This window comes from Ranitomeya variabilis, chromosome 7 (assembly GCF_051348905.1).
Source record: "Ranitomeya variabilis isolate aRanVar5 chromosome 7, aRanVar5.hap1, whole genome shotgun sequence".
In the NCBI taxonomy this organism is placed as follows: domain Eukaryota; kingdom Metazoa; phylum Chordata; class Amphibia; order Anura; family Dendrobatidae; genus Ranitomeya; species Ranitomeya variabilis.
Window position 1 is genome coordinate 81,065,420 of NC_135238.1, and position 27,665 is coordinate 81,093,084.

The 27,665-nt window shown below is 45.0% G+C and overlaps 1 protein-coding gene across 5 annotated transcripts in view; it reads left to right on the forward strand.

Moving 5' to 3' along the window:
- MYO1B (myosin IB) overlaps window positions 1-27,665 on the forward strand; it is a 275,911-nt gene that overhangs the window by 36,985 nt on the left and 211,261 nt on the right. For 3 of the 5 annotated variants that reach the window (XM_077275371.1, XM_077275373.1, XM_077275375.1), the window contains exons 2-3: window positions 7,032-7,172; window positions 23,099-23,214. In XM_077275371.1, the coding sequence (XP_077131486.1) occupies window positions 7,038-7,172; window positions 23,099-23,214 (251 nt within the window). In that variant the 5' untranslated portion in view covers window positions 7,032-7,037. Of the gene's footprint in view, window positions 1-4,575; window positions 4,716-7,031; window positions 7,173-23,098; window positions 23,215-27,665 lie in introns of those variants that run through there. The other 2 variants (XM_077275372.1, XM_077275374.1) reach the window with 2 other exon arrangements.

The following is a 27,665-nucleotide window of genomic DNA, read 5'->3' on the forward strand; positions in this document are numbered from 1 at the left end:
ACGAACTTTCCCCTTTTATTTGGGCGCCTCTCAAAGGGCCACGGACCGGGTTGGGCCACCGTGACATCCCCCGAACCGAAGGACCTGGTACCGGGTACCCCATTGCCCTGACGTGGGGGCGCTCCAGATCTATAGATAGATATATACATAGATCGATAGATATTATATATTTATATCTATATTTATGTCTGTCTGTATCTGTGTGTATAATGGAGTGTGGGTTGGACAAATGTAAAAGAGGAGGTTGGACATTAAATGACATCACAAATCTTTTTTTGTTGTGCAATAATACATCTTTATTTAGCTTGCTAAAACGTATAAAAAAATATCCAAAAAACGCATAAAAAGCCGCATCAAAAAACGCATCAAAAACACAGCTGCGTTTTCTGCCAGGAGATGAAGATTTTGTGCAGAAAATTCTGCACCCAAATCTGCAACGTGTACACATACCCTTAATGTCAATAAAAATGGCATAAGGACCTGATTTTCTACGTTTAACCCATTCTAAAAGATTATAATCAATGTAAATCCTTACTTATTTGTATGGCACTACAAAAACTTCTCCAGCCTGACTTGCAAAAAAATATATCACCACGCTAAGTTGAAGCCGTTTAAAACCGTTTTCGTCTGTGCCCTCCCACATTCATAGTTATTTGTTACGCCGATCTTCTACCCATCAGAATAGGTACTGCACACATTTTTCAGGAATAACAGGTTAAATTAAAAACTTTGAAATATACAGTTTTTTTTCTCTTGTATGCTCACCAGTTTTTGTTTTGGGTTTTTTTTTCTTTTTTTTTAGGGGGTGGGTAGTCATTTTGGTTTAAATTTATTTTTCGTCATTTTTAAAAATAGAGTACACACCAAATTATGGAACAAAAATGTCACTGGCACCATTACTGGCGAGTCTGGTCCTGGCGCCACCCATTCCCACCATGCTCTGCTCGTACCTATACTGTGTGTATTTATACGGTATCGCTGTGTGAGCTGTTCCGACCTCCCAGGCTAAAAGATGACTCTGAAATGTTTCATCAGATCCATGTAGTGAGAATAATTGTGTATATGTGAAAGCAGTGCTGAAGGCATTTCAGGAGGCAATAAACATGGCCGTGTTCGGAATGGCTGCCAGATGTGGGCCATGAAGGAAATGGCAAACTCTCATTGTGTTTACTGTATGGTTTAGCCGAATGTAACTATTGGATTTAATGACGCATTTCTGAACTCGCTGATTGAGGAAGTCGTACATGACGGTAGGAGTCGGTATTTACTCCAGTCATTGTTCATGAATGATTGCCAGCCAATGTAATGACGGAGACTTGGAAGACCTAATAATTGCTGTGAACTTCGCGTTTCTCCCACACCTCCAATCACTATGCGTGTCACCTTCTAATTAGCCGCCTTACACTAAACTCGGCTTCGTCCCTCCTTTTTTGTTTTAGCAACGCATAACAGGGGCTCTTTGAGGATTAGACCATATGCCCTATGATATGGCTCCACATGATAGATGACAAGTGCTCTTTGTGGGAGAACCCGCATACAGATTTTCTGTGGTAGTGTATAATTTATTGTAAATGCTAAAGCATATTTGTCGTAGAGATCGTCCTATGCAATGGGTTAAGTCCACACTCAAGTACATCCTTGAGACCACTGCAGCCAATCACTGCTGCCAATAGTTTGGAGCGGCACAATGAAGCAACACCAAGTTCGGCTCTGGTGGTCATACACGTGCATGTATCTGTTTATATAATTGCCTTGTAATCTTTTCATTTCCTGTTATGTCCAGATGTCACAGTATCCCAGAATTCCAAGCAGAGGAAGTTCGCTGACCACCATATTGGGACACCCAAGTGATGGGTGTCTCAATATGCAAACTGCTGCTGGCACCAACCCATTGCGTGGTACCACCAGCGGAACACCGTCGCAACACACGCACGTGCAGCCTCTTGCGCAGTACCACCAGCGGAACACCGTTGCGAACACGCCACCTCCGGGATCAGCCGAATGATTCACTGACTGCCACCATCTTTGTACAGGAGGAGCGCATGCGCAGTTTTAATGTGACTGCCGCTATCTGTCTGCACAAAGATGGCGGCGGTCTGATTTACCGCACCTGTGCGAATTATGCACAGGTGCAGTAAATTATTCGGCTGATCCCAGTGGCAGATGCGTGATGTGTCTACAAGCAGAGGAAGCCGGTCACATTAAAAGGGGTTTTCCCATAAACAAAAGTTCATTTTAAAAATTGACTGTGTCTGACCATGTACGAAGCATACAACATCTGGGCAGGGAAGGAAGAAAAAGATAATACTGACATTACAGCAGGGGATCACAGTGGATTCATTTTGTGAGGGAAAATATTTCACTGTCTGTTTTTAAAAAATATTTTACCTCACAAAATGTATCCTCTGCGATCTCCTGCTGTAATGTCAGTAATGTCTTTTGCTTCCTTCCCGCCCAGGAGTTGTGGTATGTTCTGTACACAGTCAGACGCAGGCCATTTTCATGGGAAAACCCCTTTAAAAAGCAAATATCAATGCCAACTTGGCTCCTCATAAAAAGTACGCCAATGACAATGAAAGGAAAGCAGAAAAGGCACAACGTCGAAGACAACAAAGGGCAAATGAGACTCTTGAAGAGCAACAGCATCACTGGGACAAAAACAATGCATATAAGCGCAGGCGTCAAGCACATGAGTCCCCTGATGCAAAAGTCATTAGATTATCACAGGATGCCATTAGGCAACAACAGCGCCGCATGTCTGCCCCCATAGTGACATTACCGCCCTCCCGATGCGATAGCACCGGGCCTCCATCTAGTGTGTATATATTTCATATTTTAACACACACACACACACACACACACACACACACACACACACACACACACACACTGAATTGAGTATTGAACACGAAATAACACAGGGAAAAAGTATTGAACATGCCTACTGAAATGTATTTAATACTTTGTACAAAAGCCTTTGTGGGTGATGACCGCTTCAAAATGCCTCCTGTATGGAGAAGCTAGTCACATGCATTGCTCAGATGTGATTTTGACCCATTCTTCCACTCAAACACTGTTCAAATCCTGACAATCCTGTGGGCACCTTCTTTGAACTTAGCTTTAGTTCTTTCCATAAATTTTCTATTGACTTAAGGTCAGATGATTCAGGCCAGGTGATTGGCTGGGCCGTTCTAGCAGCTTTATTTATTTTACTCTGAAACTAATTGAATGTTTCCTTGGCTGTGTGTTTGGATCATTGTTTTGCTGAATTGTCCACCCTCGTTTCATCTTCGTCATCCTAGTAATAACAGCAGATTTTTTTTCAAGAATGTCATGGTACATATGTCCATTCATCCTTCCTTCAATTATATGAAGTTTGCCAGTGCTGTATGCTGAAAAACAGCCCCCACTGTGACGTGCCCACCTCCAAACTTTACTGTTGGTCATATGCAGTGCCTTTTTGGCCTCCAAACATGGTGTGTATTATGGCATCCAAAGGGTTAAATTTTGGCATCATCTGATCAGATTTTAATCTCTCAGTGTTTCATGCCTGTCTAAATGTTGAGCAAACTTTAAACGTGCTTGACCATGCTGTTTGTTCAGCAATGGTATCTTACATTGTGAGTATGCAACCAGGCCATGGAGGATGAGTGCATTAATTGTTTTCTTTGAAACAATTGTACTGCCTGATTCCAGGTCTTTCTGTAGCTCTCCACAGGTGATCCTTGTACAACTCTTCTGATTGTATAACTCCTCTGTCTGAAATCTTGCGGGAGCACCTGGCCGTGGCCGGTTTATGGTGACATTAGGTTCTTTCCACTTCTGGATTATGACCTCAACAGTGCTCACTGGAGCCTTCAGTAGTTTACAAATTCTTCTGTAACTAATGCCATCTGTATATTTTGCAACCATAAGGTTGTGAAGGTCTTGAGACAGCTCATTGGTTTTACACATCAGAAGATGGTTCTTGTGAGTCACCTTGGTAATGAGACACATTTTTTATAGGCCATCCGTTGAACCAGCTGATATGCTGATATTATTTTTTCACTAAGTGGCAGGATTGCTTTCTAATTATTGATGGATTTCGGCTAGTGTCATGACTTTCCATGGCTTGTTGCACCTTTTTTCTTCATGTGTTCAATACTTTTTCCCTGTGTCATTTCTCATTATTGCATATAACTTAATTTATGGACATCTGTGGTTTGATTTCTTTGCTTGTGTGGATTAGATGGGTTGTTACCTACATTTAGTGATAATGTCATGTCAATAGCACCTTTTTAGAAATATATTTGCTCAGAAAATTCATGACTTGTTCAATATTTATTTCACCCTCTGTGTATAACTGCAGTTTTCTTTAATAATTTCTGGACAACAAAGATCCTAGTCTTTATTTACTATCAAGTTTCTATCAATTTAATGTAATAAATCCAATAAGGATCTAGTACATTTAAGTTGCATGATTAAAACTAGTGCATGACGCCCAAAAATTAGAACTCTAACTTTGGTCAGTGATTGGTTAAGTGCCTTTTCCTCTCACTGGCTGAGGAGGGTCTCTGCTGTGACCAGTGATTGGGTGAGCAGTGGTTCAATGGTGGACAAATATACAGAAGAGTTGAGAAATTCTGCAAAAATGTTTCAGAACTAACCTCTGAGCTCTCCTGAATTCAAAGCTTTCTGGTAGCTGGAGCCCAGCAGAATACTTGTCATCATGAACGGTGAGAAAAACGTTGTGATTAGGCATAGCTCATTGATGGGTTAAGCAAAGTACATACTTTAAGTTATTCCATGTTTTATGTAGTTTTTAACTGTGGAAATTAATAAAAGGAGTTTCCCTTTTAAACTTTACTACTAGGTTATGTGTCATCTTTGGCGTGTTCTCACCACCATGTCTTTCGGTTTAAACCTTTTATGAAGTCATGGCATGACTTCGGGGTAATTATATCATGTAAAGCCGTTTTAAACTTGTTAATAAGAATAATTAGTGTATTGTATAAAATGTAATATTGTGTCCTGTCCTAACGAATTGTATGAAATACCGTACATTTAAGATGACAGGGCACTTAATTAATTTTAACATGCTAGCAGTGCATTTATTGATCTTTGAAATGCAAACCGTTTTACCCATTAGCATGAGGGTCATCAGTTTAGTGTTTTTGCTCATGATTATTGTAGGTGAGTGACCTAAAGGGCAGGTTAGTTGCACAACACTCCAAAGACCTACTGATAGGGAATCTAGATTGTGAGCCTCAGTGGGGACAGCGATGATAATGTGTGTAAGGCGAGGTTCACATTGCGTTTGGGCGATCCGTTTAACGGATCCATTACTTAGCGGCATTAACGCTATGCAACGGATCCGTTAACGCGCCCATAGACTTCCATTATCATAACGCATGTCAAAATCAGCATGCGTTAGCGATGATGCGTTACTTTGTGACGCGCCCTCAAACACGGTCTACCGTGTTTTCGGGGACATTAGGTCTAACGCACAGCGAACGGACGCTAACGCATGTCGACGCAATGGTACCATGCATTAGCGTGACTGTAGAAAAAAAGAGATTTTGTGCATCAGCGTTAGCACTAACGCAATGTGAACCTAGCCTAAAGCGCTGTGAAATCTATTAAATAGGTCATCGCCTAAGGGCACGACTTAACTTTTGAATTTAATTTGTTTAAGGCTATGTGCACACTTGCGTATTTTGCTGCGGATCCGCAGCTGCTGGTCCGCAGCAGCTTTCCATGCGTTTACAGTACAATGTAAACCTATGGATAACGCAATCCGCAGTGCTCATTCTGCGGAAAAAAATGCATGGAAACGCTGCGGGTAATGTCCGCAGCATGCCAATTTTGTGCAGATTCCGCAGCGGTTTACACCTGCTCCATAATAGGAATTCGCAGGTGGATTCCTCACAAAATCCGCAGAAAATCCGCGGTATATCCGCAGGTAAAACGCAGTGCCTTTTACCTGTGGATTTCTCAAATCCGCAGAGCTCAAAATTACGTGTGCACATACCCTAAAGGTCTATAAATGCCATGTTGTTGTTGTGTATTGACTATGGCATTAAAGTCTAAAGTACAGAATAAGTATTATCTCTGATCCACACATCAAGCCAGCCATACACATTAGATATGTCAGCCTAGCTGCCGACCATCCACTAATTGTGAGGGGGGGTCTCCTTACTCTTCCCCCAATAGTAGATGCCATAGCAGGTGAGTTTCAGGCAGTTTGATTTAACGTTCTCAGTCCTTTTGATTTTGGGGTGATAAGTCACTATTGGTGAATCTGACAGTGACTTATTCCCTATGTCCACTCAGCAGAACAGAACATGCATATGTCTGGGGGGATTTGCGTTGGAAGATGGCAGTTGGCAGATGGTTATGTTATGTGTGGCCGGCCTTACTATTGCAAGGTAGCTGTTAATTACAACGGTAAGGTTCATGTGCCCATCCATGCTTCCATTCTGCTATAAATTTTGGTCACTTTCACACTTGTATTTAGGTTAATATTTTGCATTACTGCTTTATGTTCAATTTCCTGTTTTCATTTAAAGAGTAATACGTAAGCGTATGTTCCCATGGAGGCTTTTGACTGCCTTACTATGACTTATGGGTTGTCACCTTCCTAGCCCTTGTTTATTTGTTGGACCAACTATCAGAATCAATTAATTATTTTCTAAATATTTTAATTATTTTATGTGTAGTTTGGCCACTTGTGAGTCCTTCTTGGTGATTAATAGAGTTGAGCGAATTTGTTCGGAATCGGTCGCTGAATCTGAATTTGCCATATTCATTTCATATTGGTACCCTATTCGTGCCAAATGTATGTTAGTTGATTGGTTCCAAACATATTTGGTAGTTTCTACTCCTATTGACTCTAATGACGTTCAGCTGTCTTCGATTAATATTGCAAAAACAATATTTGCTGCCAACCGAATTCGAACAAATTCACTCAACTCTAATGACTAATAATACCATGAAGTCAAATGGTTTAGTTTGTAATTGTGACTTTTTATTTATTCATTCATTTCTTCTAGGGCACCATGGCCAAAATGGAGGGTAAGACCTCACTCCTGGACAACATGATAGGTGTAGGGGATATGGTGCTGTTGGAACCACTTGATGAAGAATCCTTCATCAATAACCTCAAAAAACGTTTTGATCACAGTGAGATTTACGTAAGTATATATTCATGTTTTTGTATATACATTGAGCTCCGGTTCACTACAAACCCAGACCAGTATTACAATTGTGTATGCAGACTCCTCCCTGGTTGGAATTTAACCTAAACCTCCAGGGCACATTTGCAGAAAACGCAACCATGAGTAATTGTTTGAATACTGCTTTCATTCCGCCTCTCAAAGATCGCAGTAAGGCTCGGCGCTCATTTATCCTGCGCTCTGCACTGAGCGCTTACAAGAGGGATTTCTGTAGGTGGCACTAGAGTCCTCGTCCTCTTCCTCTCTCAAGAGACAATTTGCATATTTCCCAGAGGAGCATTGTAGCTTTAAGTCTCCTCACCTCGACATGCTTATTATGTCACTCTCCGCAAGGAGAAACGATACTTCTTGGATCCCGGTCAGACGCCTCTCAATCAGCCAAACCAGATCTCCACTTTGCACTGACGAGGGGCAGTACCCCGAAACAGTGTCTGCAAACTGAGATTCTGGTTTGGCTGTTATCCGAAGTCATGTGACAAGGCTCGTTAAAGGGTCGACATTGATAGGATTGCTACTTCCAATTGGTGGCACTAGAGTTCTAGTCCTCTTCCTCTCTGAAGAGACAATTTGTATAATTACTGTTATAACCACTATTCTGGTGTCAGGGAGGAGCGATTTATTTTACCCTGGTGCTGAAATTGCCTCTTATTTTCTTTCTCAAGAAAATAAACTCAACTTGCACATGTCTTTGTTCATAATTTATAAGAAATTATGTAATAAGTTTAGTTTACTTGCATTTTGTGCAACCGTATAAGCATTTCTATTATGCAGATTCCTCCTATTTACCCAATTTCCATCTTTATCACCTGTGTTTTAACAATAATTTTTTATTGAAGATTTATGTCTACAAACAAGGTACATACTGAGAACCTTTTTAAAGCCATATGTTTTAAAAGAATACATATAGAGGGAGGAACAAACGATTAGCAGACAAGAGGGTATAAGGGTAAGGGAGGGGAAAAAAGCTTGAGGAGGAGGAGGGTTTATTATATCCAGTTCCAATTAAATGACTCCCTAAGAGTCAGGGGAGTCGGGAGCGTTTAGACGAGATACAGGTGTAGCAAAGGGGGTATGATTGGCATATTCTGCCCAGGGGAGCCATACTTTCTCAAATTTGTGAATTGTGGCTGTAAGTATGGCTGATAGTTTTTCATTAATCATATACCAGGAAAGACGTCTTTTAACTTCAGATAGATCTAGGCCTGTTTTTTCCTACGCCAATGCTATGGTTTGTTTGGCTGGTAAAAATATGAATGCAATGAGGGCTTGGGTGTGTTTAGGGGCATTGAGGATACATTTAAGTAAAGCTTCCCAAGGGTTTTTTTTAGGTTAATATTTGTGATTGAGGGAATAAGGTGGTATACTCTAATCCAAAGTCTACGTACTATCGGACATAACCACCGTATGTGGAACATATCACCGGAGGAATTATAATCCCTAAAACAGTTGGGGGAGTAGTTAGTAACAGCCATGGCCACTCTAGAGGGGGTCAGGTACCACCTGGTCAGCACCTTATAATTCATTTCCAACATTAAGGTGTTTAGTAATCCTCCAGTAGGGGAGGACTGTTGTGAATCTGCTTTTGGGCTCCTTCTGGTGGTGGCTAGTGGTACTGGTGACTCGGGTGTGTTTTCTTTCTCAGTTCACCTGTTTTCATCAGTAGTGGGGAGTTCCTATTTATTCCTGCTCTTCAGTCATTGCCTTGCCGGCCATCAATGTAACCAGAGCCTTTCTGTTGCATGTTCCTGCTCCTAGACTACTGTTCAGCTAAGTTGGACTCTTAGTCCTAAGTTTGTTTGCATTTTTTGTTCCAGTTTGCAGTTATATCATTCTCTGTAGCTGGAAGCTCTTGTGGGCTGAAATTACCACTCCGGTGTCATGAGTTGACACATGAGTCTTAAAGTAATTTCAGGATGGTATTTTAAAAGGGTTTTCAGCTGACCGTGCAGTTCCCTTTTGTATCTTTCTACTATCTAGTAAGCGGACCTCGCTTTGCTGAACCTACCTTCATACTACGTATGTCTTTTCCTCTGAACTCACCGTCAATATATGTGGGGGGCTTCTGTCTCCTTTTCGGGGGAATTTCCCTAGAGGTAAGCCAGGTCTGTTTTTTTCCTCTACTAGGGTTAGTTAGTCCTCCGGCTGGCGAGAGACGTCTAGGGATAAAACTTAGGCACGCCCCCCGGCCACTATTAGTTGTGTGGTAGGTTTAGCTCACGGTCAGCTCGAGATTCCATCACCCAAGAGCTCGTCCGTTATTTATGTGTCCTGACGTTCCCCTGCCATTGGGAACCATGACAGTATGGCCGGCCTAGTGTTAAAACTGTTGGCAGAAGAAAGGAGAGAAAAAGAAGTCTGCAAATTTTTTATTTTTTTTTTCCTTGGTGCTTGCTCTATAGTTGAATCAGTTGCATTTCAGCTCTAATTGCAGTCTTTGTCTCCCTCTCCTTCTAACCCTTGAATGGCTCTGATCTCACCTGCTTAAAATGGATCCTCAGAGCTTGGCTACAGGTTTGAATAATCTTGCCACAAAAGTTCAAGATTTACAGGATTTTGTTATACATGCTCCTATATCTGAACCTAGAATTCCTATACCAGAATTTTTCTCCGGAGATAGATCTCGTTTTTTGAATTTCAAATATAATTGTAAATTATTTCTTTCTCTGAGACCTCGCTCCGCTGGAGATCCCGCACAGCAGGTTAAGATTGTAATTTCCTTGCTGCGAGGTGACCCTCAAGATTGGGCATTTGCATTGGCACCAGGGGATCCTGCGTTGCTCAATGTGGATGCGTTTTTTCTGGCTTTGGGGTTGCTTTATGAGGAACCTAATTTAGAGATTCAGGCTGAAAAAGCCTTGATGGCCCTGTCTCAAGGGCAAGATGAAGCTGAAATATACTGCCAAAAATTTCGTAAATGGTCTGTGCTTACTCAGTGGAATGAGTGCGCTTTGGCGGCGAATTTCAGAGAGGGTCTCTCTGATGCCATTAAGGATGTTATGGTGGGGTTCCCTGCGCCTACTGGTCTGAATGAGTCCATGACAATGGCTATTCAGATTGATCGGTGTTTGCGGGAGCGTAAACCTGTGCACCATTTGGCGGTGTCTTCTGAGAAGGCGCCAGAGAATATGCAATGTGATAGAATTCTGTCCAGAAGCGAACGGCAGAATTTTAGGCGAAAAAATGGGTTGTGCTTCTATTGTGGGGATTCAACTCATGTTATATCAGCATGCTCTAGACGCACAAAGAAGCTTGATAAGTCTGTTTCAATTGGCACTTTACAGTCTAAGTTTATTCTGTCTGTGACCTTGATTTGTTCATTATCGTCAATTACCGCGGACGCCTATGTCGACTCTGGCACCGCTTTGAGTCTTATGGATTGGTCCTTTGCCAGGCGCTGTGGGTTTAATCTAGAGCCTCTGGAAGTCCCTATACCTCTGAAGGGTATTGATTCTACGCCATTGGCTAGTAATAAACCACAATACTGGACACAAGTGACTATGCGTATGACTCCAGACCATCAGGAGGTGATTCGCTTCCTTGTGTTGTACAATCTACATGATGTTTTGGTGCTCGGATTGCCATGGTTACAATCTCATAATCCAGTCCTTGACTGGAAAGCAATGTCTGTGTTAAGCTGGGGATGTCAGGGGGCTCATGGGGACGTACCTTTGGTTTCCATTTCATCATCTATTCCCTCTGAGATTCCGGCATTTTTGTCTGATTATCGTGATGTTTTTGAGGAGCCTAAGCTTGGTTCACTCCCTCCTCACAGAGATTGCGATTGTACCATAGATCTGATTCCAGGCAGTAAATTTCCAAAGGGTCGTTTGTTTAATTTATCCGTACCTGAACATGTTGCTATGCGAGAGTATATTAAGGAGTCCCTGGAAAAGGGACATATTCGTCCTTCTTCATCTCCCTTAGGAGCCGGTTTTTTCTTTGTGTCTAAAAAAGATGGCTCTTTGAGGCCGTGTATTGATTATCGACTCTTGAATAAAATTACAGTCAAATATCAGTATCCTTTGCCACTGCTGACTGATTTGTTTGCTCGAATAAAGGGGGCTAAGTGGTTCTCTAAGATTGATCTCCGTGGGGCGTATAATTTGGTGCGAATTAAGCAGGGGGATGAGTGGAAAACCGCATTTAATACGCCCGAGGGCCATTTTGAGTATTTAGTAATGCCTTTTGGTCTTTCAAATGCCCCTTCAGTCTTTCAGTCCTTTATGCATAACATTTTCCGTGAATATTTGGATAAATTTATGATTGTGTATCTGGATGATATTTTGATTTTTTCGGATGACTGGGACTCTCATGTCCAACAAGTCAGGAGGGTTTTTCAGGTTTTGCGGGCTAATTCCTTGTGTGTGAAGGGTTCTAAGTGTATTTTTGGGGTTCAAAAGATTTCTTTTTTGGGGTACATTTTTTCCCCTTCTTCCATTGAGATGGATCCTGTCAAGGTTTGGGCTATTTGTGATTGGACGCAACCTACTTCTCTTAAGACCCTTCAGAAATTCTTGGGCTTTGCTAATTTTTATCGTCGATTTATAACTGGTTTTTCGGATGTTGCTAAACCTTTGACTGATTTGACTAAAAAGGGTGCTGATGTTGCTGATTGGTCCCCTGCTGCTGTGGAGGCCTTTCGGGAGCTTAAGCGCCGCTTTTCTTCTGCCCCTGTGTTGCGTCAGCCTGATGTTGCTCTTCCTTTTCAGGTTGAGGTCGACGCTTCCGAGATCGGAGCTGGGGCGGTTTTGTCGCAGAAAAGTTCCGACTGCTCCGTGATGAGACCTTGTGCGTTCTTTTCTCGAAAATTTTCGCCCGCCGAGCGAAACTATGATATTGGTAATCGGGAGCTTTTGGCTATGAAGTGGGCTTTTGAGGAGTGGCGTCATTGGCTTGAGGGGGCTAGACATCAGGTGGTGGTATTGACCGATCACAAGAATCTGATTTATCTTGAGTCTGCCAAGCGCCTGAATCCTAGACAGGCGCGCTGGTCGTTGTTTTTCTCTCGGTTTAATTTTGTGGTCTCATACCTACCAGGTTCTAAAAATGTGAAGGCAGATGCCCTTTCTAGGAGTTTTGAGCCTGATTCCCCTGGTGATTCTGAACCTACAGGTATCCTTAAGGATGGGGTGATATTATCTGCTGTTTCCCCAGACCTGCGACGGGCTTTGCAGGAGTTTCAGGCGGATAGACCTGATCGTTGCCCGCCTGGTAGACTGTTTGTTCCTGATGATTGGACCAGTAGAGTCATCTCGGAGGTTCATTCTTCTGCGTTGGCAGGTCATCCTGGAATCTTTGGTACTCGGGATTTGGTGGCTAGGTCCTTCTGGTGGCCTTCCCTGTCTCGAGACGTACGAGTTTTTGTGCAGTCTTGTGATGTTTGTGCTCGGGCCAAGCCTTGTTGTTCTCGGGCTAGCGGATTGTTGTTATCTTTGCCTATTCCGAAGAGGCCTTGGACTCACATCTCTATGGATTTTATTTCTGATCTCCCTGCTTCTCAGAAAATGTCTGTCATCTGGGTAGTGTGTGACCGTTTTTCAAAGATGGTTCATTTGGTACCTTTGCCTAAGTTGCCTTCCTCATCCGAATTGGTTCCTCTGTTTTTTCAAAATGTGGTTCGCTTGCATGGTATTCCGGAAAATATCGTTTCTGACAGGGGGACCCAGTTCGTGTCTAGATTTTGGCGGGCATTCTGTGCTAGGATGGGCATTGATTTGTCTTTTTCGTCTGCGTTCCATCCTCAGACTAATGGCCAGACGGAGCGAATTAATCAGACCTTGGAGACTTATTTGAGGTGTTTTGTGTCTGCGGATCAGGATGACTGGGTTGCCTTTTTGCCGTTGGCAGAGTTTGCCCTCAATAATCGGGCTAGTTCTGCCACTTTGGTTTCTCCTTTCTTTTGCAATTCGGGGTTTCACCCTCGTTTTTCTTCTGGTCAGGTGGAGTCTTCGGATTGTCCTGGAGTGGATACTATGGTGGATAGGTTGCATCGGATTTGGGGACAGGTGGTGGACAATTTGAAGTTGTCCCAGGAGAAGACTCAGCATTTTTCCAACCGCCGTCGTCGTGTTGGTCCTCGTCTTCGTGTTGGGGACTTGGTGTGGTTGTCTTCCCGTTTTGTCCCTATGAGGGTTTCTTCTCCTAAGTTTAAGCCTCGGTTCATCGGTCCTTATAGGATTTTGGAGATTCTTAACCCTGTATCCTTTCGTTTAGACCTTCCGGCATCTTTCGCTATCCATAATGTCTTCCATCGGTCGTTGTTGCGGAGGTATGAGGTGCCGGTTGTTCCTTCTACCGAGCCTCCTGCTCCTGTGCTGGTTGAGGGTGAATTGGAGTATGTTGTGGAGAAAATCTTGGACTCCCGTATTTCCAGACGGAGACTACAATATCTGGTTAAGTGGAAAGGTTATGGTCAAGAAGATAATTCTTGGGTAACTGCTTCTGATGTTCACGCCTCTGATTTGGTTCGTGCCTTTCATAGGGCTCATCCGGATCGCCCTGGTGGTTCTTGTGAGGGTTCGGTGCCCCCTCCTTGAGGGGGGGGTACCGTTGTGAATCTGCTTTTGGGCTCCTTCTGGTGGTGGCTAGTGGTACTGGTGACTCGGGTGTGTTTTCTTTCTCAGTTCACCTGTTTTCATCAGTAGTGGGGAGTTCCTATTTATTCCTGCTCTTCAGTCATTGCCTTGTCGGCCATCAATGTAACCAGAGCCTTTCTGTTGCATGTTCCTGCTCCTAGACTACTGTTCAGCTAAGTTGGACTCTTAGTCCTAAGTTTGTTTGCATTTTTTGTTCCAGTTTGCAGTTATATCATTCTCTGTAGCTGGAAGCTCTTGTGGGCTGAAATTACCACTCCGGTGTCATGAGTTGACACATGAGTCTTAAAGTAATTTCAGGATGGTATTTTAAAAGGGTTTTCAGCTGACTGTGCAGTTCCCTTTTGTATCTTTCTACTATCTAGTAAGCGGACCTCGCTTTGCTGAACCTACCTTCATACTACGTATGTCTTTTCCTCTGAACTCACCGTCAATATATGTGGGGGGCTTCTGTCTCCTTTTCGGGGGAATTTCCCTAGAGGTAAGCCAGGTCTGTTTTTTCCTCTACTAGGGTTAGTTAGTCCTCCGGCTGGCGAGAGACGTCTAGGGATAAAACTTAGGCACGCCCCCCGGCCACTATTAGTTGTGTGGTAGGTTTAGCTCACGGTCAGCTCGAGATTCCATCACCCAAGAGCTCGTCCATTATTTATGTGTCCTGACGTTCCCCTGCCATTGGGAACCATGACAGAGGACGAAATTTGAGACCTTTCAGAGTCCGAGTGGAACCAATGTCGGACTCCCAGCGAGAAGTGTAGGTTAAGTTGCGCCTATGTGAGGGGGAGTTAATGTGGGAATAAAGAGGTGATATAGCATCTGGGGCATGTGGGTTTTGGTGGCATCTTTGCGCAAAAGGGGTAAACATATAAGGTGGGGTAGAATTTCTTAGCAATGAGGTGACAGTGTTTGAGTTGCAGATATCGAAATATTTCTCTGGGAGGGAAATTATATTTTTCTTGCAGAGCGGGAAATGGAATAATGCCATCAACGTTAAAAAGATGATGGACTCTTGTGATCCCTGCTGTGACCCATAAACGAATGTTCCAAAGGGACTCATTACCTGGGGGAAATTGTGGATAGCCCCAGAGGGGGGCAAGAGGCAAAAAGGAAGAGATTAATTTCAAAGAATATTTCAAAGCGTCCCAAATTTTGAGGGAATGTGCTATGATAGGATTCGTAATTTGTCTACGTTGGGCTGGGAGGATCCATAGCAAGGCATCGAGGGTCCCTGGGTGGCACTTGGGAGCTTCCAGTGAAGGCCACAGAGGTGGTTCCGAATAGGCGTGATATAAGGTTAATTGGACTAGTTGGGTTGCCTTGTAGTATTTAGAAAGGTTTGGAAGGTCTCACTTTAAGCGATGTCGATAAAGAGTAGCTCTGTTAACCCTCGGGAGGCCACTCCCCCAGACAAGTGTTAACTAATCGCTGGGCTGTTTTGAGGTAGTGCAATGGGACAGGGATTGGCAAAACTTGAAATAATTTGGGAGTAAAGTCATCTTAAGTGCTTGTACGTGGCCTAGCCAGGACAGGTGTAGCTTCTCCCATGTCTGAAGTAGCAAGCAAATTTTACGAAGAATTTGAGGGTAATTGGCTGAGAAGAGGGAGTCTAGACTGGCTGTTGACTTCACTTCCAGGTATTCTAGGTGGATAATGGCCCATTGAAAAGGGAAAATTATAACCTGTATTTTAGACTAGTGAACCTAGCAGCCGCCAGAGCATCTGGTAGTAGCCACTCGGTGCATGTGATTTATACATTTTTTTTCTTCTCAATGTATGAAAAAAAACCGACCCTCTGACTGATTATTCTGATCATACTTTGATCACATTGTGGTCCATCTTTCTCGGAAATGGAAAATCAGATGTGTGAAAGAGCCCTAAGGCTGTGTGCCCACGCTCTGTAATGATAACGTTCTGGTCGCAGCATATTTTTGCTGCTTCCAAAATGCTGCGTTGTATAGTACAAGCACAGTGGATGGGATTAATAGAAATCCTACGCCCATTGTGTTTTTTTTGCGCTGAGTAAAATCACCTGCCTTGCGGGTTTCTGAGCCACAGCATGTCACTCTCTCTTGCGGGAACGCTCATTCTTCTGTGCAAAATTGCCTCATAGAATTGCATTGTCAGTTTTAAAAACAAACAAACAAAAAAAAAACCACGTGCGTTTACGCCGTTGTGTTTAGCCTTCTTTAACCTAATAAATAATTTAAAAACAAACAAACAAAACTTTGGGTCCCCCCTTTTTTTTGATAACCAGCCAAGGTAAAGCCGATAGCTGTGGGCTTCTATTATACGGCTGGGAAGGTCCCTGGATTTTGGTGCCTTCCCAGCCTTAAATACAAGCCCATAGCCACCCCGGAATAGGTGTGTCACATTAGATGCTCCAACTCTGGCACTTTTCCCGGATCTTCCCAATTGCCCCAGTGCAGTGGCAATCAGGGCAAAGATGGTTGGGGTTTGACACCTGTGATTTTTGACAAATCACAGCTGCCATCAACCCCTGGTATTAGTAATGGGGGAACACAGCTACCGTAAGCAACGAATCCAAAGTAGTCCAGTAAAGTATACATGAAAAACATATATAAAAAGACATAAAAGCAAGAGACACGCCCTCATTCACCAATTTATTACTCAAAATGTCCCCACGAAGCTCCACCTTAGTCCACGTTCCTCGATGTCTCCAGCGATTTTGTGACGATTAGTAAAGTGACGGGTATTCACAGGTGCTGGGTAGTGACGACACTCATCTCGCCGGCTCCCGCTGCGCTCAGTCAGACCTGGCCACCTTCTCAGGCTGATAATACAAGCCCACAGCGGTCTGCTTTACCTTGGCTGGTTTTCAAAAATAGGAGGGACTCTACTTTTTTGTTTTGTTTTTTAATTGAATTAGGTTATACATGTACTGTAAACTACACACGGCACTAATTGTATATCTGACAGATATCTATGTACTGTATCTATCTGCAGAAATTCATCATCTTGAAAGTCTGAGCAAACAGTGCCCGTGGTAACGTATCCTAAGGCTATGTGCACACGTCAGGATTTCTGGCAGAAATTTTCCTGACAAAAACCGGACATTTCTGCCAGAAATCCGCATGCGTTTTTCCCGCTGTTTTGACGTGTTTTTTGTGTTTTTTTTTTCAAAACCCCTTTCTCATGTACAGCACCATGGAATTAATGGTGCTATATAAATAAATAAATAAATAAATAATAATAATAATAATAATAATAAAATAGCCTAAAGCATCTGTAGATCAGTTACTTTGTTTGAAAAGGAGCTGATGTGCAGTACTCAGCAGCAGCAGGTACACATTGACCAGAGCTGGGCGCTGCAACTCTGTTCATTTAATACATCCGCTGATTGGTCAGGGAGTCAAGTATTAAATCACTGATCTGATAGTGATGACTTGTGTGTAAAGGAAACCTCTCGCCAAGTTTTTTTTTTTTCGAATCATTCTGAGAGCAACATGATGTAGGGGCACTGACTCTAGTTACAGTGATGTATCACTTACTGGGCTGCTTACTGCAGTTTTTATAAAATCAGTTCTCTGAATGCTGAGCTCTGCATAACCCCACCCACACCACTGATTGGCAGCTTTCTGCCTATCCACAGTGCACACAGAAAGCTGCCAATTGGTGGTGGAGGTGGGGTTATACTGAGCTCATGAATATGGAGGACAAGACGGCACCAGGTTTACTAGTCCTATAGTGATAATGCCCCCTCGGCCTCTGTGCTTTATAATAATGCCCTTCGATGCCTCCTCAATAATAATAATAATGACCTTCCATTGTGTCTCCTTATAACAATGACCCCTCCACTGTGTAATAATAATAAGTTAGGCATTGTTTATATAGCGCTATCATATTCCACAGCGCTTTACGTACATTATCATACCTGTCCCCAATGGGGCTTACAATCTAAATGTCCTGTCAGTATGTCTTTGGAGTGTGGGAGGAAACCCAGGACCACAGTGCTGCGGTGCTAACCTTGTGCCTCGTGCTGCCCACTGCCTTATACATCACCCTCAACTCTGCCTCTTTTTAAGTTTCCCTCCATTGTGCATCCGCTTTGCTTGCAAAAGGATAAAAACCCCTGATGCCTCAACCTAGCTCCTTGAGAAGTGGTGATGTGCTCTTCCACTCATGCCCTGCGTGGCACCAGCCTGTGTAGGCTTGAAGTGTCCTGCGGCCTGTCTAAGTGGCTGAGCAGAGAGACTGTGTCTGTTAAGTTTCTGCAGTTTTGCCTCAGGATGTTGACGCTATGAAGTGTTGTGCGTTGATACGGCCCAATGCCAGAGCGGCACATCTGTCATTTGCCAGATGGACAATCCGGCTCCATTTGTGAACATGCTGTAACCTGTGCAGACGTCACTGTACATAGAGGGGGGGAATAGCGGAGTTGTGATCTTATGTGATCTATTGCCTTTATTGTAATTATAATTTATTGCGATATGGAAATTAACAAAAGGCACACAGAAAATGTTTTTGACCTTTTTAAAGCAATTTGTCTGAAGGTCAAGTTTGCAATTTGTGCTTTTATTAAAAATCCTCCCAGTTGTCAAGCGGGAATTTTTAATGTTGTAGCATACAGCTCATTGCCTAGATTACCGGCCCCTATGCTGTCCCAGCGTGGCTATTAGCTGGTCAAGGAGCTCAGCACGAGCAAACTCTCTGCTCTCCAGCCTGCTGGTGCCGCTCCGGTGCTGGCAGAATCGTTGGGTCAGACCAGCTTCAGTTACCCACCCTGCTCCCGTGCTGCAGAGGCGCAGCTACATGCAGGTGGACGGTGTGGATCCGTGTGGGTGGTGCTGGCAGGATCGCTGGGTCAGACGGGCTTCAGTCACCCACTCTGCTTCCGTGCTGCAGAGGCGCAGCTGCATGCAGGTGGACGGTGTGTGGATCCGTATAGGTGGTGCTGGCAGGATCGCTGGGTCAGACGGGCTTCAGTCACCCACTCTGCTTCCGTGCTGCAGAGGCGCAGCTGCATGCAGGTGGACGGTGTGTGGATCCGTGTGGGTGGTGCTGGCAGGATCGATGGGTCAGACCAGCTTCCGTCACCCACCCTGCTCCTGTGCTGCAGAGGCGCAGCTACATGCAGGTGGACGGTGTGTGGATCCGTGTGGGTGGTGCTGGCAGGATTGCTGGGTCAGACCAGCTTCAGTTACCCACCCTGCTCCCGTGCTGCAGAGGCGCAGCTACATGCAGGTGGACGGTGTGGATCCGTGTGGGTGGTGCTGGCAGGATCGCTGGGTCAGAAGGGCTTCAGTCACCCACCTCTGCTTCCGTGCTGCAGAGGCGCAGCTGCATGCAGGTGGACGGTGTGTGGATCCGTGTGGGTGGTGCTGGCAGGATCGCTGGGTCAGACGGTCTTCAGTCACCCACTCTGCTTCCGTGCTGCAGAGGCACAGCTGCATGCAGGTGGACGGTGTGTGGATCCGTGTGGGTGGTGCTGGCAGGATCGATGGGTCAGACCAGCTTCCGTCACCCACCCTGCTCCTGTGCTGCAGAGGCGCAGCTACATGCAGGTGGACGGTGTGTGGATCCGTGTGGGTGGTGCTGGCAGGATTGCTGGGTCAGACCAGCTTCAGTTACCCACCCTGCTCCCGTGCTGCAGAGGCGCAGCTACATGCAGGTGGACGGTGTGGATCCGTGTGGATGGTGCTGGCAGGATCGCTGGGTCAGACGGGTTTCAGTTACCCACCCTGCTCCCGTGCTGCAGAGGCACAGCTACATGCAGGTGGATTGTGTGGATCCGTGTGGGTGGTGCTGGCAGGATCGCTGGGTCAGACGGGCTTCAGTCACCCACCTCTGCTTCTGTGCTGCAGAGGCGCAGCTGCATGCAGGTGGACGGTGTGTGGATCCGTGTGGGTGGTGCTGGCAGGATCGCTGGGTCAGACGGGCTTCAGTCACCCACTCTGCTTCCGTGCTGCAGAGGCGCAGCTGCATGCAGGTGGACGGTGTGTGGATCCGTGTGGGTGGTGCTGGCAGGATCGATGGGTCAGACCAGCTTCCGTCACCCACCCTGCTCCTGTGCTGCAGAGGCGCAGCTACATGCAGGTGGACGGTGTGTGGATCCGTGTGGGTGGTGCTGGCAGGATTGCTGGGTCAGACCAGCTTCAGTTACCCACCCTGCTCCCGTGCTGCAGAGGCGCAGCTACATGCAGGTGGACGGTGTGGATCCGTGTGGATGGTGCTGGCAGGATCGCTGGGTCAGACGGGTTTCAGTTACCCACCCTGCTCCCGTGCTGCAGAGGCACAGCTACATGCAGGTGGATTGTGTGGATCCGTGTGGGTGGTGCTGGCAGGATCGCTGGGTCAGACGGGCTTCAGTCACCCACCTCTGCTTCTGTGCTGCAGAGGCGCAGCTGCATGCAGGTGGACGGTGTGTGGATCCGTGTGGGTGGTGCTGGCAGGATCGCTGGGTCAGACGGGCTTCAGTCACCCACTCTGCTTCCGTGCTGCAGAGGCGCAGCTGCATGCAGGTGGACGGTGTGTGGATCCGTGTGGGTGGTGCTGGCAGGATCGATGGGTCAGACCAGCTTCCGTCACCCACCCTGCTCCTGTGCTGCAGAGGCGCAGCTACATGCAGGTGGACGGTGTGTGGATCCGTGTGGGTGGTGCTGGCAGGATTGCTGGGTCAGACCAGCTTCAGTTACCCACCCTGCTCCCGTGCTGCAGAGGCGCAGCTACATGCAGGTGGACGGTGTGGATCCGTGTGGATGGTGCTGGCAGGATCGCTGGGTCAGACGGGTTTCAGTTACCCACCCTGCTCCCGTGCTGCAGAGGCACAGCTACATGCAGGTGGATTGTGTGGATCCGTGTGGGTGGTGCTGGCAGGATCGCTGGGTCAGACGGGCTTCAGTCACCCACCTCTGCTTCTGTGCTGCAGAGGCGCAGCTGCATGCAGGTGGACGGTGTGTGGATCCGTGTGGGTGGTGCTGGCAGGATCGCTGGGTCAGACGGGCTTCAGTCACCCACTCTGCTTCCGTGCTGCAGAGGCGCAGCTGCATGCAGGTGGACGGTGTGTGGATCCGTGTGGGTGGTGCTGGCAGGATCGATGGGTCAGACCAGCTTCCGTCACCCACCCTGCTCCTGTGCTGCAGAGGCGCAGCTACATGCAGGTGGACGGTGTGTGGATCCGTGTGGGTGGTGCTGGCAGGATTGCTGGGTCAGACCAGCTTCAGTTACCCACCCTGCTCCCGTGCTGCAGAGGCGCAGCTACATGCAGGTGGACGGTGTGGATCCGTGTGGATGGTGCTGGCAGGATCGCTGGGTCAGACGGGTTTCAGTTACCCACCCTGCTCCCGTGCTGCAGAGGCACAGCTACATGCAGGTGGATTGTGTGGATCCGTGTGGGTGGTGCTGGCAGGATCGCTGGGTCAGACGGGCTTCAGTCACCCACCTCTGCTTCTGTGCTGCAGAGGCGCAGCTGCATGCAGGTGGACGGTGTGTGGATCCGTGTGGGTGGTGCTGGCAGGATCGATGGGTCAGACCAGCTTCCGTCACCCACCCTGCTCCTGTGCTGCAGAGGCGCAGCTACATGCAGGTGGACGGTGTGGATCCGTGTGGGTGGAACGCTGACTTGCTTGTTCTAGTAATGGCGCAAGAGGGGGTGGAGGGTTTATTTAGTAGTTACTCTTCACTTTATAGCTCTAGAAGGCTGCAGGAATGTTCTGTATTGCACTTTAGTGACAGTCTCCAATGTGTAAACTTGTAAATAGGTGTAATGAGCTTGGGAATAATGCCAAGTGCTATATTAACTTGTGGGAGTGCGCATGCCAAAACGTAATAAAGCCCAGGAATGTAACTTATTGGCTCTACTTTATTAAAGAACAGAACAGCACATGTACAGCTGTTGTTAATGTGCCCACGTACAAATGTCAGCCATACCCTTAATTCTCCGCACATGAAGGTAACGGTACTGTGCAGCAGTGCTGGACCTCCCCTTATTGTCACTCTTACAAAACACGCAGAACTTGTTGTTTGAGTCGCACCATAATCCTCTCATGAAGATGTCACACTGTGTCGAATATCATTCCCCAATGCTGAGTTTTTATACACGGAATGTTAAGAACTCACTATAAATAAACTAACTCTACAAATACATCTAGGTTAAAGGGAATGTGTCAGCAGAGTTTTGATGCCTCATCTGAGAGCAGCGTGATGTAGGGACAGAGACCCTGAATCCAATGATGTATCACTTAGGTTACTGGGTATAACATTTCTGACACAATCAGTTTTTTTAGATTTGGCAATGCAGCAGAGCGGAGAAAGCTAGCCCCGCCCACACCACAGATAACCCCGCCCACACCAGGCTCTCTGTAGACAGATGCTTATCACAGAAGGGGGTGGAGTCAGACCAGGGCTCACTGCAGTGTTAACGACAAGGTGATTAAACCTATGGTATAAGTAAACCGCACACAGCAGGATAAGTTCAGGATACTAAGGGTATGTGTCCACGTTCAGGATTGCTTCAGGATTTGGTCAGGATTTTTCATCAGTATCTGTAAGCCAAAACCAGGAGTGGGTGATAAATGCAGAAGTGGTGCATATGTTTCTGTTATACCTTTCATCTGATTGCTTCTCTCCTGGTTTTGGCTTATAAATACTGATATAAAATCATGACCAAATCCTGATGCAATCCTGAACGTGGACACATACCCTAACCCTACCTCATTCTGTCCTCAGATTACATAGCAATACCTGCTGACAGATTGTCTTAACCCATTATCTACCAATGTCCTTTTTTTGGGACGCCTAATCTTTAGCTTCTAGCAACTAAGATTTTATAATTTTTATAATTCGGTCCAATTTTTTGTGTTGTGTTTGTAAAATGAATGTTTTCAAAATAGAAAATCATGTCATTGTCATTTTTAATTAAATATCGGGACGCCTTTTTCTGAAAAATCCGTACTTGTAAACATTTTAATTTGGCAAGTAATGGGTTAATATAAGCATTTGCAGAATGGGCTAGTTAAAAACTAACAAACTTATCAGTTACTCGCCCTCTGTGCTCCGGCAATGTCACTGCACTGACTGTCCTCTTTGGGACCGCTGCAGCCAGTCACTAAGCTCAGCTTCTTGTGACCTCACTCTGCGATGCGTGCAGTGCCCGGTACCATCATTGTACTCTCTGCATTGCCTTCATCGCGCCCTCTAGTCGTGGATGGCGGTCACCAGAAGAGTGTGTGGGGAACTATTGATGACATTATCGTATGCTCCATTGTATAATACACACAGAGAATTGAGCTTTAGCTTTCTGTCTAAACTAATGGCATTTATTGTCTTTCTTTCCAGACCTACATAGGTAGCGTGGTGATATCTCTAAACCCCTACAGATCGCTGCCCATTTACACACCAGACAAAGTGGAAGAATACAGAAATCGCAACTTCTATGAACTGAGTCCACACATGTGAGTGTTGTGTGTCGTCAGTAATCCTATAGAATTAATTGTAGCAAATGTGTCATCTGATAAAGGTTTACCGTTATCTCCACGATCCCATCCCAACATGTACTAGGTGTAATCTAATATATAAAGCTGAATGTGTGTGTGTATGTATGTATGTATGTATGTATGTCCGGGATTGGCATCTGAACCGTAGCAGCTACAGCCACAAAATTTTGCACAGTCACACGTCTGGACCCCGAGAGCGTCATAGGCTATGTTGTGAGGTGAAATTTTAACCCCGCGCTTTCCAATTCACCAAACAATTTTGCCCCTATCTACATAATGGGGAAAAAGTGAAAGGAAAAGTGTTGGAGGCGTCGCAGCTACAGGCACAAAATTTTGCACAGTCACACGTCTGGACCCTGAGAGCGTCAAAGCTATATTGTGAGGTGAAATTTTAACCCCGCGCTTTCCAAGTCACCAAACAATTTTGCCCCTATCTACATAATGGGGAAAAAATGAAAGGAAAAGTGTTGGAGGCAAATTAACAGCTGCCAGATGTGAACAAGGGGGACTTAAAGAATGACAGCGATGGCACCAAAGAGTATATACTGTACAGTTGCTAAGGTGGGGCCCCAACATGGGATAATCACACCACCACGGGGATATGAACACACACACAAAATGCGCCACACACTACCACGTGCTCGAACACATATACCACCCTCAGTGCACATTTCACCACACATACACCAACCTCGCCACATAAAAGTAGAAACACAAAAGTCGCCGCTCAAAACTCGCCACGCGCAAAACTCTCCACATGCAAAACTCGCCACACGTGCAAAACTCGCCACACGCAAAACTTGCACACGCAGAAAAATTGCCACACGCAGAAAAATTGCCACATGCACAAAAGTTGCAACACATGCAAAAGTTGCCTCACACAAAACTTGCACATACTCAAAAGGCACCACACATAAAACTCGCCACGCGCAAAACTCGCCATGCGCAAAACTTGCTGCACACAACTTGCTACACTAACCTGTCACATGCAACTCGACACACAAAAAGTTGCTACACGCATGTCGCCACACAAAACTCATCTCACAAAAGTCCCTACATGCATGTCGCCACACGCAACTCAACACACACAACTTGACACACGAAACTCGCCCTAAAACACACACAAGTCTGGTATCCTTCAAAAATAAAAATCTGATTAATAAGCAGACAAACTACAAGAGCAACAAATGTACCATATAGGAATCCGGCAGCTGTCAGTCACATGACCAGTCTATTATGTGTATGTGTGAGCTAATATATACTGCCAGGGGGTGGGCTTACTGTTGGCTGGGGATTTATCAGGCTGCCATTTTAGCTTACAAATACTGAGGTAAAAATACTGACCAAATAACGTGTGAACGAGGGCTAATACAGGAGGAGATGGCATACAGCTATATACTATATACAGGAGATGACACACAGGTATATACTATTTACAGGGGAGATGACACACAGGTATATACTATATACAGGAGGAGATGACACACAGATATATACTATATACAGGAGAGATGACACACAGGTATATACTATATAGAGGAGGAGATGACATACAGGTACATACTACATACAGGAGGAGATGACATACAGGTATATACTATATACAGGAGGAGATGACACACAGGTATATACTATATACAGGAGCAGATTACCTACAGGTATATAGTATATACAGGAGGAGATGACACAGGTATATGCTATGTATAGGAGGAGATGACATACAGGTATATACTATATACAGGAGATGACACACAGATATATACTATATATAGGTGAGATGACACACAGGTATATACTATATACAGGAGATTACATACAGGTATATCTAATATATAAAGCTGAATGTGTGTATGTATGTATGTGTGTATGTCCGGGATTGGCATCTGTACCGTCGCAGCTACAGCCACAAAATTTTGCACAGTCACACGTCTGGACCCCGAGAGCGTCATAGGCTATGTTGTGAGGTGAAATTTTAACCCCGCGCGTTCCAATTCACCAAACAATTTTGCTCCTATCTACATAATGGGGAAAAAGTGAAGGGAAAAGTGTTGGAGGAAAATTGACAGCTGCCAGATGTGAACAATGAGGACTTAAAGAATGAGAGCGATGGCGACAAAGAGTATATACCGTACAGTTGCTAAGGTGGGGCCCCGACATGGGATACTCACCACACACGGGGATATGAACACAAACACAAAATGCGCCACACACTACCACGTGCTTGAACACATATACCACCCTCAGCACACATTTCACCACACACACACACCAACCTCGCCACATAAAAGTCGAAACACAAAAGTCACCACTCAAAACTCGCTACATGCAAAACTCGCCATATGCAAAACTAGGCTCACGCAAAACTCGCCACACGTGCAAAACTCACCTCATGGAAAACTCACCTCATGCAAAACTTGCACACACAGAAAAATTGCCACATGTACAAAAGTTGCACCACATGCAAAAGTTGCCTCACACAAAACTTGCACATACTCAAAATGCACCACACATAAAACTCGCCACGCGCAAAACTCGCCATGCACAAATCTTGCTGCACACAACTTGCTACACTAACCTGTCACATGCAACTCAACACACAAAATGTTGCTACACGCATGTCGCCACACAAAACTCATCTCACAAAAGTCGCTACATGCATGTCGCCACACGCAACTCAACACACACAACTTGACACATAAAACTCGCCCTAAAACACACACAAGTCTGGTATTGTCCTTCAAAAATAAAAATCTGATTAATAAGCAAACTACAAGAGCAACAAATGTACCATATAGGAAATACGGCAGCTGTCAGTCACATGACCTGTCTATTATGTGTATGTGTGAGCTAATATATACTGCCAGGGGGGAGGGCTTCCTGTTGGCTGGGGATTTATCAGGCTGCCAATAGCAACCAATCACAGCTCAGCTTCTATTTTGCTACAGTTAATTAACCTGAGCTCTGATTGGTTAATATAGGCAACAAAGACATTCTCAGTATAACAAAGCTAATATATGTTGTGAAATGCTTCTATTTGCTTAGTTTTTGCCTTTTAATAATTACATTTCTATCTATTTGTTTTGTGGTTTTTGTGTGCAGAATAAATTTTTGTTAACACATTCTATTTTGCTAACAGCAGTCATTAACCCGGGCGAAGCCGGGTAGTACAGCTAGTAATATTAGTAAATGCCTCCAATTAGAAGTGTAGTATAGTTATTATTGATTCACTAAGGTCTTTCCCCATGTGCAGGCATTGCAGGACCTTGGGTATTCATGGTTATGACCACTGATGAAGTGAAGTGACAGCTAGTTACTAGTGGTCGTAACCATGGATAACTAAGGTCCTGTAATGCCTTTCTAATTGGAGGTATTTGCTAATAATAGTTGTTGTTGTTGTTATTCTTATATTACACCTACTATATATTGGGATATGATCTTGGAGATGGGAATACCCCTTTAAGTGTTTGATTTAAAGCATCTTTTTTTTTCTTAAATGCATGCAACTGGAGCTAAAAAATTTGTAATTGGATTTAATTAAAAAAGTTGCACCGTTGCCCTCCTATAACCTCTGTATTACACTGGATTGCTGGCTGCAGAATGAGGTATCGGGGTTGGTCACATTATCTTTCTTTATTTTATCAAATGTCACTGCAGCTTCCCGCACAGACTGCACAGCTCTCTGGTCCATACAATGGAGCTGGTGGAAGAGTTTGTGACCACACATGTCCATCAATCTTGTCCAACTGAAAACCTCATGAGAAAACTGCTTTTCTGTTGGAGGTGATGATGGACTGGAGTGTAGTGCATAGTGCAGTCCTATTCTCTCGGATGAGAAGATGGAGACTAAAATGTCTCAATGTTCTTCATTCTGTCAGTACGCAGCAATCTGGCTGCACTCTGATGTCATCCGAGTGCAGTCTGAGGTTTCCCTCGCACTCATTGATTTGCATGACTGAGTGTGATCTGAATATCTGCTCCAACTCTGGCATGCAGTAATTTTATTTACTTTCCCGGACAATGTGTCCTAGGGGAAAATAATGGATGTCTGCATGGCCCCATAGACTAACATGGGTCTAAGTGCGATCCAATGTTTTGTCGGATCGCACTCTGACAGCAAATTTTTGTTTTGTGTGCACCTAGCCTAATAAGCAAAAATGAAGTGATCACCGCAGGACTTAATTTCCACCTCTCTTGTGCTGACTAATATTGATATAAATCCGTGTAGGAAGCGATCTCTCTTGCTGTGGTCCCGTCTCTTCTGGAATGTAAGGCTTGACATTCAGTTATTGCAGAGTCTGAGGAGAGCATTGGCCTTTTGGACAGTGGCCCCGAGCCACACGCACTGGATCGTGTACCCGCTGACACAATGTGACACGCTGCCCCTACTTTATACCAAGTCAGCAGATTCA